Raw genomic sequence first — 14188 nt, 5'->3', positions numbered from 1 at the left:
TGTGCATTCTTATTGGGCTGGAGGAAGACTTGTCAGTTTGGGGTGGGAGAAGGAAGAGGGGGCAGGGCTAGGGTCAACTGAAAGCCATGCTGTAGCTCTCCGTGTGTCTCGGATGTCAGGGACAGTGACTGCGACCTCCCATGGGCGATTATGTGGCACTCTGGGAGGAGAGATCAGTCTCAGTCACCTGAGTCATTCAGAGGTATCACAGTGACAGGGTGGTGACCAGATGTAGAAGGATGGCAGAAGCCTGACTTTGGACTAGCCTCCAGGCAAGGGCCATGGTCATCTCCATGGACCAAACCTTAGGTGAGGCCCGCTGCTGGCACATGCCACAGAGAAGTGGGTTTCACCTCTACCCTGCCCAGCAGGGCCTGATGCCATTCGCTCTGGTGATCCCATTGTGCCTAGCAAGACAGATGAATGCCTATGTGGTTGCCAGGGCCCTTCCATCCTGGGAGCTGTCAGCAAATCTTTGGGCTCTGTCAAGTGCCAGGAGCCATGCTCAGTGCTGTGTGGGGCCAGGGCCTCAAAGAGAACTCCACAGACAACACAGGCACAGCCTGCCGTGGGAGTGGTGCTCCCTGGAGTGGGCAGTGCTGCCTTGAAGGAGTGGAATTGGGTGAGGAGGCATTACAATTCTCTAGAAAGAATATAGGCCAGGCACAGTGGCTCATGCCTGTAATCCCAGCACTTTGGGAGGCTGAGGCGGGTGGATCACATGAGGTCAGGAGTTTGAGACCAGCCTGGCCAATATGGAGAAACCCTGTCTCTAGTCAAAATACAAAAATTAGCTGGGCGTGGTGGCATGCACCCGTAATTCCAGCTACTTGGGAGGCTAAGGCAGGAGAAACGTTTGAACCTGGGAGGTGGAGGTCGCAGAGTCAAGATTGAGCCACTACACTCCAGCCTGGGCAACAGAGCGAGTCCCTGTCTCAAAAAATTTTTTTTAAACTTCTCTAAGTTCTGGGCAGCAAGTCAGTGACAGATTGGATGCTAAGAAGGTTGTGAGGGAAAAGTTCCAGTGCCTGTTCCCAGAAGCCTGGAGTCCTGCTGCAGGGAAGGCTGGGGCACAAGGATGTGGGCTGCCACACAGCAGCCCTGGGAGGGAAGGCCTAGTATATCACACTCCACCAGTAGGGAAAAGAGGAAGGGCCTTGCTGGCTGGGTGGCAGGAAGTGGGGGCAGAGGGCTGGGGCTGGAGATAATGGCTTCCCCCACCCCTCAGGACTTCACCCGCTGAGGGCTTGGCACACACAACCCTTGACCAGCCCCCTAACTGTCCCTTGGGGGAAGGAGGCTCCAAGGGCCCAGCCCTGCCCACAGAGTACTGGCTGGAGGTGATTGGAGATGCAGGTCAAACTGTACCCTTGGCCTCCCTCTAGCTGCTGGGGGTGCTCACTTGGATGGCCCTAAAGGCACCCACTTCCTCCTCTGGTGGGGTGCCCTCCAGTACTCCTGAGATGTGGGCCTAGATGGGCCTGGAGCCTGGAGTCCCTTGGCTGGTTCGGGGAGAGGTGGCGCCAGGAAAACTGGCAGCGCTTGGCTACGGATGCCCTGGAATGGCAACTTTGCGTTCGGGTCCCACTGCCATCAGGCTTTGTGGCAGACCCAGAACCAAAAAGAGCAACTGGGTGCCTGCCACTTGCCTGGGCGCCTGCCACACCTGGCCTGCCCCAGCCGGCCGCCCTGCACAGGCTGTTGGCAAGACACGAGCTGCTCCTTCAGCAGCCAGGGGGAGTAGCTCTTGCTCCAGCTGCAGGGCTCCTCTCGAATCTGCACACTCCATTCGCTCCTGTGCACTGTTCTGGGGTAGGTGCCCAGTTCTTCTTAGGAGCCTCCACATTCCTAGCAGCAAGCCCCACCCAACTTAACCCCCCTCCCCAAGGCCTGGGGGTGGGAAGAGGGCTCTCTGTTAGTATAGATGACCTCCTTCCAAGACTCTGGCAGAGCAGCCGTCACCCACTCCTGACACCCCTGGCCCCTCACAGTGCCACTGTCTCTGGGGAGCCCTTATCTCCCAGACAGCTTTTGGGCCTTCCCTTCTTTTCAAGAGCGGTCTTGGCAAGGTGTGGTGGCTTATCCTGGTAAGCCCAGCACTTTGGGAGGCCGAGGAGGGTGGATCACCTGAGGTTAGGAGTTCGAGACCAGCCTGGCCAACATGGTGAAACCCCCTATCTCTACTAAAAATATAAAAAATTAGCTGGGCATGGTGGCGGGCACCCGTAACTCCAGCTACTCGGGAGGCTGAGGCAGGAGAATCGCTTGAACCCAGGAGGTGGAGGTTGCAGTGAGCCAAGATCATGCCATTGCACTCCAGTCTGGGGAATGAGTGAAACTCCATCTAAAAAAAAAAAAAAAAAAGAAAGAAAAAGAAAAAAAAAAGCAGCCTCTCTGGAGGGTTCCATTTCTCTCCAGTAACAGCCAATGGGTGAGCTAGCACCCAGATGTTAGGGCTTTGTTGGCTGGTCCCAACGGACTGCCTGACACCTTCAAGTAGGCACAGGTACTGCCTAGCAGCTGAGAAAACCGACTTGGTTCCCATGGCTGGGAAGGGCTCACCTGCAATTTGCACCCAGTTCTTTTGGACCCCAGGAACCTCCCTGCCTCATGGGCCCTCAGTGCCCCTAAGGAATGCCATTAGCTGGCCAGGAGCCAGCATGTGCCAAGCTGCAAACAGGCTGACAGGAGACAGCGCTGCAGGGTGAGCTGCAGGTGGAACAGCCGCGATGCCTGCCTGGCGTCCTGAAGGCATGGGTGATCTTGGGAGAGAGGTCTCTAGGAGGAAGTGGTGTGCTCTTCACAGGTGTCGGTGTTTTTTTGTTGAGACAAGGTCTCACTCTGTCACCCAGGTTGCATCCTTGACCTCTCCAGGTCGACTATAGGCGCATGCCACCACGCCCAGCTGACTTTTTTTTTGTAGAGACATGGTCTCGCCATGTTGCCCAGGTTGGTCTCAGACTCCTGACGTCAGGTAATCCTTCCACCTCAGCCTCCCAAAGCGTGGGGATTACAGGTGTGCGCCACCACGCCTGGCCATGGGTGTGTGTTTTCTCAACATCACATGAAGGCCAAGCACACTGGAAGCAAGGTGGTGTGGTCAGTTCGTGGAGCGTGGAGGAGCCGGGCCTGGACAGCTGCATGCTGCATGGGCAGGGTGGGGGTGCTTGGCATGCCTGAAAGCAGTGCAGGGAAAGCCCTCAGTGTGCAGATCAGGCCTGGAGCTCCCAACACAGGAGCCTGCTGCCCTTACCCCTGAACCAGGAGAGAGATGCAGGAAAGGTGGACACAGGGCTCTGTGGGGACCAGACAGGAGACTTCATTGGGAGGAGGGAGGGGAGTTCCAGACCAAAGCCCGCCCCTTTCCTGCCTGCTGCTTCCACTAACCAGGCAGACAAGGGGACACCAGCCCTCAGCTCTCCCAGTGGGGGGAAGGCACAACAACACAAGCTAGCAGCCCCAGGTTCCTGTGATGTTTATTGAAGGACCCAAGGGTAGGGCTGGGGAGCTGCCCTCAGGCCTGGATGTGGGTCTTCGCGCTGAAGGCCAGGTAGTAGATCACCAGGCCGATCGCTGCAGCCAGCACCTCAGTGGACACCCAGGGCCCATTCCAGGTGCCCTGAAAGAAAGGAGCTCAGCTCAGAGGGGGATGGGCAAGCAGACCAGGGTAACGTTCACTCAGCCCAATGCTCCCCACAAGGAGGGGGGAGCAGGTCACTTACCCGATGGTCCACACTGACTGTGAATAGGGGCGAGATGATGGAAATGTCCTCGTTATTCCTCTGAGCCTGCAAGGGAGGCGCTGTGCTCAGGGCTGCCCAGCGTGCAGCCAGGGTGGGGTGGGGAGAGGAAAGACAGGCAGGAACACCAGTCCGAGCCCCGGAAAAGGAAAGGAGAGAAATGGGTGAGAGACACTGAGGAAGAGAAAGGACAGGAGCACAGGAGGGCCACCTGGCTCGGAATTGCTGCCAACACCTCCTCACCCAGCCCATCCTGCTCCCCAGGGACAGGAGAGTACAGTGTATTGCAGGCATCCTCACCTTCCTGAGGAGGCTGTAGGACTCCTCGTCAAAGAATCTGACTTCATAGGTACCTGCATGGGCGCTCTTGTGGTCCAAGCTCCAGGACACCTGGGTTGGGTGTGTTGTGCAGGGCATGGGCAGAGTGGACACGGAGGGGAGCCCTGCCTCCCAGTGCCGACACGGCAGCTCTCCAGCAGCCCGAACCCATGGCCCCTGGCCCTACTTGACCAGCCACCCCCGGGGCTTCATGTTACACCCAGGAGCAGGGAACAACACCAGCAAGGGCACCCTTGGCCCCTCACCTGATAACGTCCCACGTCCTGGCCCCGGGTGACAGGAAATTGTTTTCCACTGACGTCAGCATAGAGAGCCATGTTCTGGGTGAGGGGACAAAGGCAGAGTCACCTTCTGCCCTCTCCGGGTGTGTGGGCAGAGGAGCCCTGTGGACTGCTCACATGGCCTGCAGGTCCCTGGCAGGAGGTACCAGGGAACACTCACCAATCCCGTGACTGGCCCTCTGCATCAGCCTTCCCCTATGGGGCACAGGGCCCCCCATGGGCTGGCCTAAGTGGAACCATTAGGAACCCTGTTGACTGTGAGCAGGGGTAGGATGATAAAAATGTCCAAGCGATTTCCCTGAGTCTGCAAGGGAGGTCCTGGGGTCAGGGGTGCCTAGTGGGCTGGCCAAGGGGTGTTTAACTCTAAGAGGTCTGTACCCAAAAAAGGTCCAATTTCTTCTTTGGACTTATGGGAACACAGGTCAGAGGCCAAGGCCAAGGCTCCTCAATCTTGAAGTTACAACCCTCGAAAACCCATCTCTACCAAAAAATACAAAAATTAGCTGGGCTTGGTGATGAGCGCCTATAACCCAAGCTACTTGGGAGCTGAGGGGAGAATCGCTTGAATCCGGAAGGCAGAGGCTGCAGTGAGCCAAGATGGCGCCACTGCACTCCAGCCTGGGCAACAGAGTGAGACTCTGTCTCAGAAAAAAACAAAGAAAAAATAAAAACCAAACAAAACACCCACACAGAGAAACTGGCCAATGGCAACCGGGGCGGGTAGACCCCGGCCCTTTTTCCGGGTGCAGACACTTTCAGGAAACAGCGGGGTGTGAGCCCAGTGTTACGTCGTGTAGGCACCACAGACAAAGCAGGTGCGGAGGGTGACCTTGCATCGCTGTCTCCTGATCTCTACAGCACCCCAAGAGTTGGAATCCTTATTCCTCCTCTGTCGACACGGGTCCCCGTGTCAACTGCCGGTGAGGAACACCCCAACCTGTCCTCCTGGCTGAACCCCCACTGTCTCACCTGGACCCTGTTCTTGCACGTCAGGGAGATCTCCACGATGAAGACAGTCTCGGTGGAAATGACGGCGTCTGAAGTGGTGTAGTAGGAAGGGGTGATCTGGGGCTCCATGCAGGCCTCGGCTGCGGCGAAGAGGGAGAGATACCTGGGGAAGGCCACCTCAAGTGTGCCAGGCTGAGGGTAGAAGGCTGGGCCGGCCCTGCCTCACAGCTTGGCTCAGCTTGGGACCCACGGGATTCTCCTGCCCCTTCCAGGTGAGATGAGAGAGAGAACCAAGTGCTCAGTAAGAAATGCAGTGGCAAGAGAGGTGGGATTACTATGAAGGCGGCTTTCTGAAGGTGTGCTGGGGGCAGGTGGGGGCTGGATTCACTGGACAATGCATGCTAACACTTGGACCTATGACACAGAGGCCTGGGGGCTAGGCCAGCTTCAATTCAGAGCCACAAATAGCCTGGATGAGTACATCACGGGTAGAGGCTGCAGGCAGGTAGATGAGGGAAAGGGTCTCTGCCGCTGGCCATTTGACAGAAGGTCAAGACTAGCCCCAGCGTTTCCTGAGGAAGAAAACGGAACAGGCTCTGGTTCCAGAAGCACAGGTCTTCGGCCTGGCACTCAAGACCCTGCGCACCCCTTCGGCTCCCCATCTAACTCGCCCCACTCTTCCTCCCTCTCCTCACTGAGCTCTCTTCCTGGCTTATGTGGGTCCTCCAGCCCCGTTTTTGGCCGCGATCCGCTCAGCACTACAGGCTTTGCTCCTGTCCGAACCCGCAGGGAGAGGGAGCGGGAGCGGAGACATGTGCCGAAGCTGGGGGCCGGGCGCACTGCGGAGGCTCCGGGACTCCTCTTCGTCTGAGCAGACAAGGAAAAGCTTGGATGCCCGTAAACGTGCGTGAGGTGCTTTGGTCCCCAGGGCCCGAGGCAGCCTGCCTCTCGGAGGAAGGCCCGGCCCGCAGCGACGGATACCGAAAGGTCAGACCCCGTATCCCTCCTCCCCTCAACACCACCTGCCGTGGGTCAGAGGCTCGCCACAAACAAGACCCTGCCGGGCTGCTACCTGAGCAGTGGGAGAGGCCGGACAGCAGAAGCAGCGCCAGGGCGCCGAAAAATGCCGTCGCCGCCATCACCTCTTCTCTGACTAGAGGAAAAGAGAAAGAGCTCCCATGAACCCGAGGGGCAGACACGGAAGCGCGAGCGTAAGTGGCAGCGGCAGCCAATCATGCATCGAAGGGCCGGGCCGGCATTGTGACGTCGCTGGCAGCACTGACGTGGCCCCTCCCCGAGCCAGGGGCCCATCTGGTCACGAGCCCAACCCCAACAACATGGCGGCAGCGGCGCTCTAGGCGCCGCAAGGTGGCGTGAGAATCAGTGCGGTCGCGCGCGTGCGCAGTACGGGGCCCGCGCCTGCCCTCAGACTTTGCACACCGTCGAATTCTCGCGAGAACGGCGTCTGCGTGTCGGGACGTCCGGGGTTTCTCACTTTCCGTCATGGCGCTGAAGGTAGCGACGGCCGCCAGCGGCGCTGCGAAGGCAGTGCTCAGGCCAGCCCTTTTCTGCCGTCCCTGGGAGGTGAGCAGGGAAAGGGCCAAAGGACAGCGCAGCGCTCGCGAGGGAGCGGTGGGGTAGCCGTTCCCGAAACAGGCTGGAGTCCGATTGGCTGTGGGCCCCAACAGGGGCGGGGAGAGGGCTATGCTCCGGGGTTGATTGGCCGCCTCTGCTGTCACTGAGGGGATTGGCCGACGTTGGCCCTGGGCCGGCTCCCCCAGCGTGTCCGCCTCGCTGGCGGGGGGCTCCGTACAGGCGGAGGAGAGTGGGCCGTAGCGGCCGGGTGTCACCTCCTTAGTGTATTTCAAAGAGTCCTTCTGAGGCGGTCACATATTCCGGCCCGCCCTTCTCACACCGCTTCGGAAATCCGGTTGTGGGACTGTCTCTCCCCGGGTTCCCCTCTCGCGGACCGCTTTGCCACCTGTCACGGTGGCAAAAGAATTGGACTTTGCCAGTCATCGCCCATTCTCCCACAGTCTTAGAGCCCCAGATGCCTTTCCCCCGAGACGCCTGGAATGGAAGGGAACTAGGGTTTCTGAGGCTGCGGGGGTTTTGCTTCTGCTCTTCTCCGTCTGCTGTCTTACGTATTCGGGTCCAAGTCCTCTTTCCTTACGCATATTTAAGATGAGGTTGATTTAGGTCCTAGCTGGGCTGCAAACCATCTGAAGCAGCTGCTATCCAGCACTGGCCATGATGAGTAAGAAGTTTGACCTCTAAGCCATACTCCTCCACTGACCCACTGCGTGGCCTTACGCCAGTTCCTCTTCTCTTTGGGTTCCAGTTTCCTTTTTGGGACCCAGAGGGAAGGAAATTTCACATTCTCAAAGGATCCTGTCAACTCTGACCTACCAGAACTCGGTGACTTTGCTGCCACTCCCCAGGGACACCTCTACTTGCTGTGTTTTCTCCCTCTGACCTCTGGGGGAGACTGCTTATGCCTAATGAAATTCTTTTGACGTTGCTGATTTCTCCCACCTTGCTGCTGAAAGGATGGCCATATATAGTGGCTTTCCAGAGGCTCTGGTTGCTCCAGCAGCTAGGTGCCTGTAGGCTTTCGGTGAAGACATAAGCCTCCTCCCTGACCTCCCCTGTGTCTGTGTGTGCGTTGGGGTGAGAGTGGGGGACAGTGAATGGTCGGTATCTGGTCAGTGCCTTGCCTTGAGACTGACTATCCTGGGCATGAGAACCCTGAGAGAGAAACCCCAGGTCTTAGATCCCAGTGATTCAGACGCCTTGGGAAAACACACAGCCACCATTGGCATGTGGTCCAATAGAAATGTGCCAGAGAGAGAAACGTCAGCAAGCATAAGATGTGGGTTGTGGCCGCCCTTTCTTTCCGTGGAACTCCGAAAGGGTGATGGGAGAGCTGGAGGTGTGTGTGTATTAATCCTGCCTCACCTGGTTCCTTTGGTGGCTTCACAGGGAAGCCAGAGCACAAGGCAGAGCCTTTGCGACCTCCTGAAGGAAGGTGCCTGCATCTGTCCAGTCAGGGCAGGAGAAGTCTATCTGGAGCACTCTCTGGGTCTTTTGCCAAAGCCCGAAAGAATACCTAGCGCAGGGACCAGGTGCGGGAGAGGTTCAGCCTTGGCGGTGATGTTGCCATCTGTGCGGGAGGTCCATGCCCTCAGGAGGCTGGCTCACTGCCACGGCTCAAGCTCAGGAGGAACTACAGCTAGGAGCTGCAGGGGTCCATCCTGTGACCCTCCAGGGACACCAGCCTTGAACTCTGACCTGAGGGGCCAGTGGGGTGAAGGGGCAGGCATACTGTAGCACTAGCTATTGTGAGCAGCTCACACACTTCCTGTCGCCTAATCTTTCCAACAGTCGTGGAAAGTAGGTGTCTCTGTTTTGTGAATTTCAAATGAGGCCATGAAGCCATCTCAAGAGGAGTGGATGGTGGATTTGGAGTGACGTCTCCCCACTCTCCATTTCTTTCTTCATTTTCTGATGTGCTTGTTAACTCAGGAAATGTTCCTTATGTCCCAACTCTGGGCCACTGTGCTGGGTCCTGGGGTGACAGTATTGGACCAGACTGACTCGACCCTTCCTCTTGGGCTCAGGGGTTAAGGAGGAAGCAATCCAGTGATAACCTAGGGAAAGGGGTGGGTAGGGCCTTAGGACATCAGGGAAAGCTTTTATGGAGGTCCATGGAAGCTGCCTTCTGTGTGCTTATAAGAGCCCACAAATAAGATGACTCCAGATGTTGATAAGTGCTAGAGAGAAGACAGAAGTCTCAACTGTGCCCGTGCTGCTGGCTGGTGGTCAAGTGGAAGGGCCTCTGCAAGTCACAGGGAAGACCTCAGGTGTGTTCCTAGGTGGGGCACAGTGGGGAGGGAAGCTTCTCCTGCAGTGGGACCTGGGGCCTGGGCTTCTTCCAGGACAGCAGGTCACTTGGCACCTGGCACATTTGGCTCAGGCAGCTTTGGCTCTGAAGCTGTCAGGCTTCTAGGCAGGGGGTTGGGGACATTTGGCATCCAGTGGTCCTTTCCGAAGGCCTCCCTAGAATTGGGTGTCTGTTATCAACCTTCCAGAAATGGCTGGATGTCCCTACATGTTTGTTTTCTGTTTCTAACTCTGAAGGGCCATTCCCCAGGAGCCCGATAGTGCTTGTCTCAGGGAGGCCGGAGGCTGGGTGCTACCTTCTTATCTCCTTGTTCTGCTCTTTCTGTGGCAACCACATACCCCTTTTGTAATAAGGAAAAGTGATGAGGGAAGTGATGGTATGATTGTTGTCTTGGATCTGTGGTGAGGACTTCCCTGCTGGCCCAGGTTTAGTTTGCCCATTTTTGCATATTACAAACATCACTGAGCAGGACTAACTGGCCAAAAAAATAATCAGAACCAACAAAAAAAGGAGGGAGGCCAGAGGCACGTTTTAAGAAATTGATTGAAGAACGGCCGGGTATGATGGCTCATGCCTGTAATCCCAGCACTTTGGGAGGCTGAGGCAGGCAGATCACCTGAGGTCAGGAGTTCAAGACCAGCCTGACCAACATGGAGAAACCCTGTGTCTACTAAAATACAAAATTAACCGAGTGTGGTGGTTCATGCTTGTAATCCCAGCTATTCGGGAGGCTGAGGCAGGAGAATCACTTCAACCCAGGAGGCAGAGGTTGTGGTGAACCCCAAGACCTCACCGTTGTACTCCAGCCTATGCCACAGAGCAAGACTCCATCTCAAAAAAAAAAAAAAAAAAAAAAAAAAAAGAAGAAATTGACCGAAGAGCTGAAGGAAGCAGGAAGCTGGAGCAACTTCCGCTTTCCGGGTGTTCCAGCGGGCCAGCCCTGGAGGCCGAGGCTTCAGAACTGATTGTTGTTCCCCTGGCAGTGGGCTGTGCTGCACAGACAGGGGGCCTGGCTGGCCACAGTGGGGACAGTCCCTTTTTCCTTCCAACTTGGCTTTCTGGGCTGGACATCAAACCAACTGCTGGCATTTGGGTCTCTCTACCAGGTTCTAGGCGCCTATGAGGCCCCCTCGAGGAGCAGCTCCTCAGTAAGTACCTGCCCGCACCCACGCATGTGTCGTCTCGGTGTGGCCATGAGTGTGCATGTGTGCGTATGGCCTATGTCCTTTCCCCTGAGATGCTCTTGCAACCTTGGCTGATTGTGTCTTCTTTTTCCTCCTCTTCTAGCAACAAACGATTGTGAGTATCCTTCTTCTCTACCTGTTGGGTTTGGGGGGCTCTCAGATGCTTCGGGGTTGACTAAATTCCAGGCATAGGTGGGCTGCTGCTGACCCAGAAGCCCGGATGAGCAGCCCTGTCTGGGATGGGGCTGCCCCACGTTGGTACCTTGCCATGGGGCGGCCTGTGAGGTCAGTGCTCATGGGAAGAAGGGAACTGGCTGGAGTCCATGGGGGCCAGGGTGGGGGCATGTGGGGTCCCCACCTTCACCCTCTGCCTCTTGCAGCCTCCATCAGCTAAGTATGGCGGGCGGCACACGGTGACCATGATCCCAGGCGATGGCATCGGGCCGGAGCTCATGCTGCACGTGAAGTCCGTTTTCAGGTGTGGAGCGCCTGGGCCCTGCCTTGTCCCCAGCCAGGGGGCCCTAAGGACTTTATGCCGAGAGGGGGCATTGTGCCCAGAAGCACTCGGTGGGGCCGTGGCAGGATGGCCTGTAAGCCCAGGACTTGCGTCCCAGTGCCTATGATCCCGCCAGGCTGGCCTGGGCTCAGGGAAGGTGGCACCAGTCCTGCCGCAGTGTGCATTGTTGAGTTTGAGTGTGTTCCCATCAGTTGGTGAAGGTAGGCCCAGTCCTCTCTCAATCAGAGCCAGGTCAGGGCAGGTAGCAACAGGGAAGAGGTAGCTGGGGCAGGCTTCCTGGAGGAGGTGCGGGAAAGGCCTGGGCCGGCCTCCCTGACCCTGCTCTGCCTCAGGCACGCATGTGTACCGGTGGACTTTGAAGAGGTGCACGTGAGTTCCAATGCCGATGAAGAGGACATTCGCAATGCTATCATGGCCATCCGCCGGAACCGTGTGGCCCTGAAGGGTGAGCTCCAGGGCCAGGGGCCAGGATGGGGCCCTAGGCGTGATTTCTTCTACCTCCCTTGGAGCTGACTCTGGTGGGGCCCTGAGGCTCTGATTTCAGGGCTCATCTGGCTCGAGAGCACCCTTGTGCTTGGAGGCTGGACGGATGCCACTGGCCCCTGCTTCCCTTCCTCCAGGTGTCCTGGGTCGTGGGGCAGAGCCCGGCCAATCCGTGGCCTCCTCCAGGCAGCCACTGCCTGCCCCTGAGTGTGGCGCCTTGATGCGGGGCCTGGCAGTAGCACCACCAAGGTCACCTTGCTAGCTCCAGCCTGGCCAGCCAGCCTGTTAGTAGTAAAGAGTGGTGACTTTCTCCTGCTCCAGAACCGGGGCGGGGAACGGCATGGCTGCCTGGCTGGTTGCCAACCTTTCTTCATTTGTTTACTTGTTCGTTCCTTTGCTCAGGGGCTATTCATGGAGATCCCTGAGCATGGAGCCCCGTGGGGCTTAGGCTGGAAGTTGCATTCTTGTGTTCCATGAAGTATTTTTGCTCCCAGTAAACCTGTGTTGTGTTCTGTAGGCAACATCGAAACCAACCATAACCTGCCGCCATCCCACAAATCCCGAAACAACATCCTTCGGTGAGGCCCAGGTGTACAGGCCGGCGGCTTGGCGGGGCTGGGGGCTGCCGGTGGAGTCTGGTTCCAGTCAGCCGCCTGTCAGGCCTAGCAGCCTCTTTCTCTGTCCCCTCCCAGCACCAGCCTGGACCTCTATGCCAACGTCATCCACTGTAAGAGCCTGCCAGGTGTGGTGACCCGGCATAAGGACATAGACATTCTCATCGTCCGGGAGAACACAGAGGGCGAGTACAGCAGCCTGGAGCATGAGGTGTGCATGGGGGCTGGGGGCGAGCCCCACTGAGGCCAAGACTATGGGGAGAGCTTAAGGAACCAGGGACAGGCCTACCTTCAGAGGGCAGGGGCCATCCCCGAGGGAGAAGCTGGGATACGCAGACAGGGCTGCTTCCTACTGGAGCCATCGCTGCTCTCCAGGAGGACATGGTTCTCTTCTCCTCGTCCTCTCCTCAGAGTGTGGCGGGAGTGGTGGAGAGCCTGAAGATCATCACCAAGGCCAAGTCCCTGCGCATTGCCGAGTATGCCTTCAAGTTGGCGCAGGAGAGCGGGCGGAAGAAAGTGACGGCTGTGCACAAGGCCAACATCATGTATGTCCCCTGTCCCCTGACTGCTCTGCAGTGGTTCTGCTTGGGCCTGCTCTCAGGGATCTGTGGTCCTAAAGCCCAGCCACCCACCAAGGGGCCACCCCAGGTGTATGCCCCGTTGTCCCCAAGGCCTCACCAGAGCCGACAGTTAGGGGAAGTGGAGTGGGATTATGTCCTTTTTGCTGGTGAGGGACAGGTTAGAAGTCAGACCCCAGCCTTCCAGGGCCCTCTGCACACCCTTCCCTCCGGCTGACTGTTGTGATGGCCGAACTGGTGTCCTGTCCCTAACCCCCACCAGGAAACTGGGCGATGGGCTTTTCCTGCAGTGCTGCAGGGAGGTGGCAGCTGGCTACCCCCAGATCACCTTCGAGAACATGATTGTGGACAACACCACCATGCAGGTACTAGCCTGCCCAGTGCCATCCCCCTGCCTTGGGTGCCCTGGGCTTCTTGCACCCGTGCTCCCAAATCTGCCCCTCAGCCAGCCCCCTCCTTGACCCGCAGCTGGTGTCCCGGCCCCAGCAGTTTGATGTCATGGTGATGCCCAATCTCTATGGCAACATTGTCAACAACGTCTGCGCGGGACTGGTCGGAGGCCCAGGCCTTGTGGCTGGGGCCAACTATGGCCATGTGTACGCGGTGTTCGAAACGGTGAGTGCCGGCAGTGGCGCCGTTCTCCTGTCCGCAGACACACGGAGGCGCACTCTCGCCCCACCCGGGTGGTCCTTGCAAAGTGCATGATTCAGCATTACCACCCTGTCATCCCAGAGCATTTTCACCACCCCACATGAGCTGTCTGCCCTCACACCCACCCCAGCCCCTGGTACCCACTAATGGGCTTTTGTCCCTGTGGAGTAGCCACAGGAGTGGTCACCACCCCACATCCTTGCACCCTGCACCCACTCTCCATCCTGCCTCTTCCAGGCTACGAGGAACACTGGCAAGAGTATCGCCAACAAGAACATCGCCAACCCCACGGCCACCCTGCTGGCCAGCTGCATGATGCTGGACCACCTCAAGTGAGTGGCTCCTGGTGCCCCCGGTGCCCCCGGCCAGCCCACTGGGCCCTAGGGACTGAAGGCTGGCTGTCCCATCCTCTAGGCTGCACTCCTACGCCACCTCCATCCGAAAGGCTGTCCTGGCGTCCATGGACAATGAGAATGTGAGGCTCCCCTTACCCCCTGCCCTGCTGCCCCCGCCAGCCTCCCTCTCACACTGACCACAGTCCTCAGGGGAGGGTGGTACTAGGTCTGGTAGGGCCTATGGTCCTTAGCTGGTGCCACTGCCCTCCTGGTGGCAGTCCCAGCCTCTATAAGGCACAGGAGATAGCAGGTATCCCTGGGCTACCAGTGGCAGGGGTGACACGGTTTGGCGTGTGCTGAGCCTGCCTCTCTCCTACAGATGCACACTCCAGACATTGGGGGCCAGGGCACAACATCTGAGGCCATCCAGGACATCATCCGCCACATCCGTGTTGTCAATGGCCGGGCTGTGGAGGCCTAGGCTGGCCCTGTAATCTTCTCGGTTTGCTCCTCAGATCCCCCTTCTCACTCCAGCATCCCAGCCAGCCTGGTAGGCAGAGCACAGAATAAAGCAGCTTCTCCGCAGACTTGGCGTGGGCCTCCCTCACTCCAGG

General features: G+C 58.0%; 2 protein-coding genes across 2 annotated transcripts; one reads left to right on the top strand and one right to left on the bottom strand.

The window, feature by feature from the left end:
- Window positions 1-3458: 3458 nt before the first annotated feature.
- SSR4 (signal sequence receptor subunit 4) lies at window positions 3459-6978 on the bottom strand. Its single transcript, XM_008990078.5, has 7 exons — window positions 6747-6978; window positions 6381-6461; window positions 5330-5448; window positions 4325-4399; window positions 4041-4130; window positions 3723-3788; window positions 3459-3619 (listed from the first exon to the last, which is right to left on the bottom strand). Exons 1-7 carry the CDS (start codon window positions 6811-6813, stop codon window positions 3515-3517), a joined length of 603 nt encoding a protein of 200 aa, XP_008988326.2. The 5' UTR covers window positions 6814-6978; the 3' UTR covers window positions 3459-3514.
- IDH3G (isocitrate dehydrogenase (NAD(+)) 3 non-catalytic subunit gamma) lies at window positions 6802-14159 on the top strand. Its single transcript, XM_002763401.7, has 13 exons — window positions 6802-6892; window positions 10319-10360; window positions 10500-10511; window positions 10777-10874; window positions 11246-11358; window positions 11914-11974; window positions 12089-12221; window positions 12422-12555; window positions 12851-12953; window positions 13057-13203; window positions 13477-13571; window positions 13654-13714; window positions 13954-14159. The coding sequence occupies exons 1-13, from the start codon at window positions 6812-6814 to the stop codon at window positions 14053-14055; spliced, it is 1182 nt and encodes a 393-aa protein (XP_002763447.1). The 5' UTR covers window positions 6802-6811; the 3' UTR covers window positions 14056-14159.
- The last annotated feature ends 29 nt before the right edge of the window (window positions 14160-14188 follow it).

The sequence above is a fragment of the Callithrix jacchus genome, chromosome X (genome assembly GCF_049354715.1).
Source record: "Callithrix jacchus isolate 240 chromosome X, calJac240_pri, whole genome shotgun sequence".
NCBI classification, from domain to species: domain Eukaryota; kingdom Metazoa; phylum Chordata; class Mammalia; order Primates; family Cebidae; genus Callithrix; species Callithrix jacchus.
This window is presented reverse-complemented; position numbering and strand designations above follow the sequence as displayed.

What these genes read in the sequence shown, in the direction of transcription:
- SSR4 (XM_008990078.5), bottom strand. Translation starts at nt 6,813, where the DNA reads ATGACGGAAAGTGAGAAACCCCGGACGTCCCGACACGCAGACGCCGTT. An exon ending in CGGCCTCTCCCACTGCTCAG is followed by an intron (nt 5,449 to 6,380) that starts GTAGCAGCCCGG and finishes TCTTCGCCGCAG; the next exon opens with CCGAGGCCTGCATGGAGCCC. An exon ending in CGTGCAAGAACAGGGTCCAG is followed by an intron (nt 4,400 to 5,329) that starts GTGAGACAGTGG and finishes CCCCTCACCCAG; the next exon opens with AACATGGCTCTCTATGCTGA.
- IDH3G (XM_002763401.7), top strand. Translation starts at nt 6,812, where the DNA reads ATGGCGCTGAAGGTAGCGACGGCCGCCAGCGGCGCTGCGAAGGCAGTG. An exon ending in TGGACAACACCACCATGCAG is followed by an intron (nt 12,954 to 13,056) that starts GTACTAGCCTGC and finishes CTTGACCCGCAG; the next exon opens with CTGGTGTCCCGGCCCCAGCA. An exon ending in CGTCCATGGACAATGAGAAT is followed by an intron (nt 13,715 to 13,953) that starts GTGAGGCTCCCC and finishes TCTCTCCTACAG; the next exon opens with ATGCACACTCCAGACATTGG.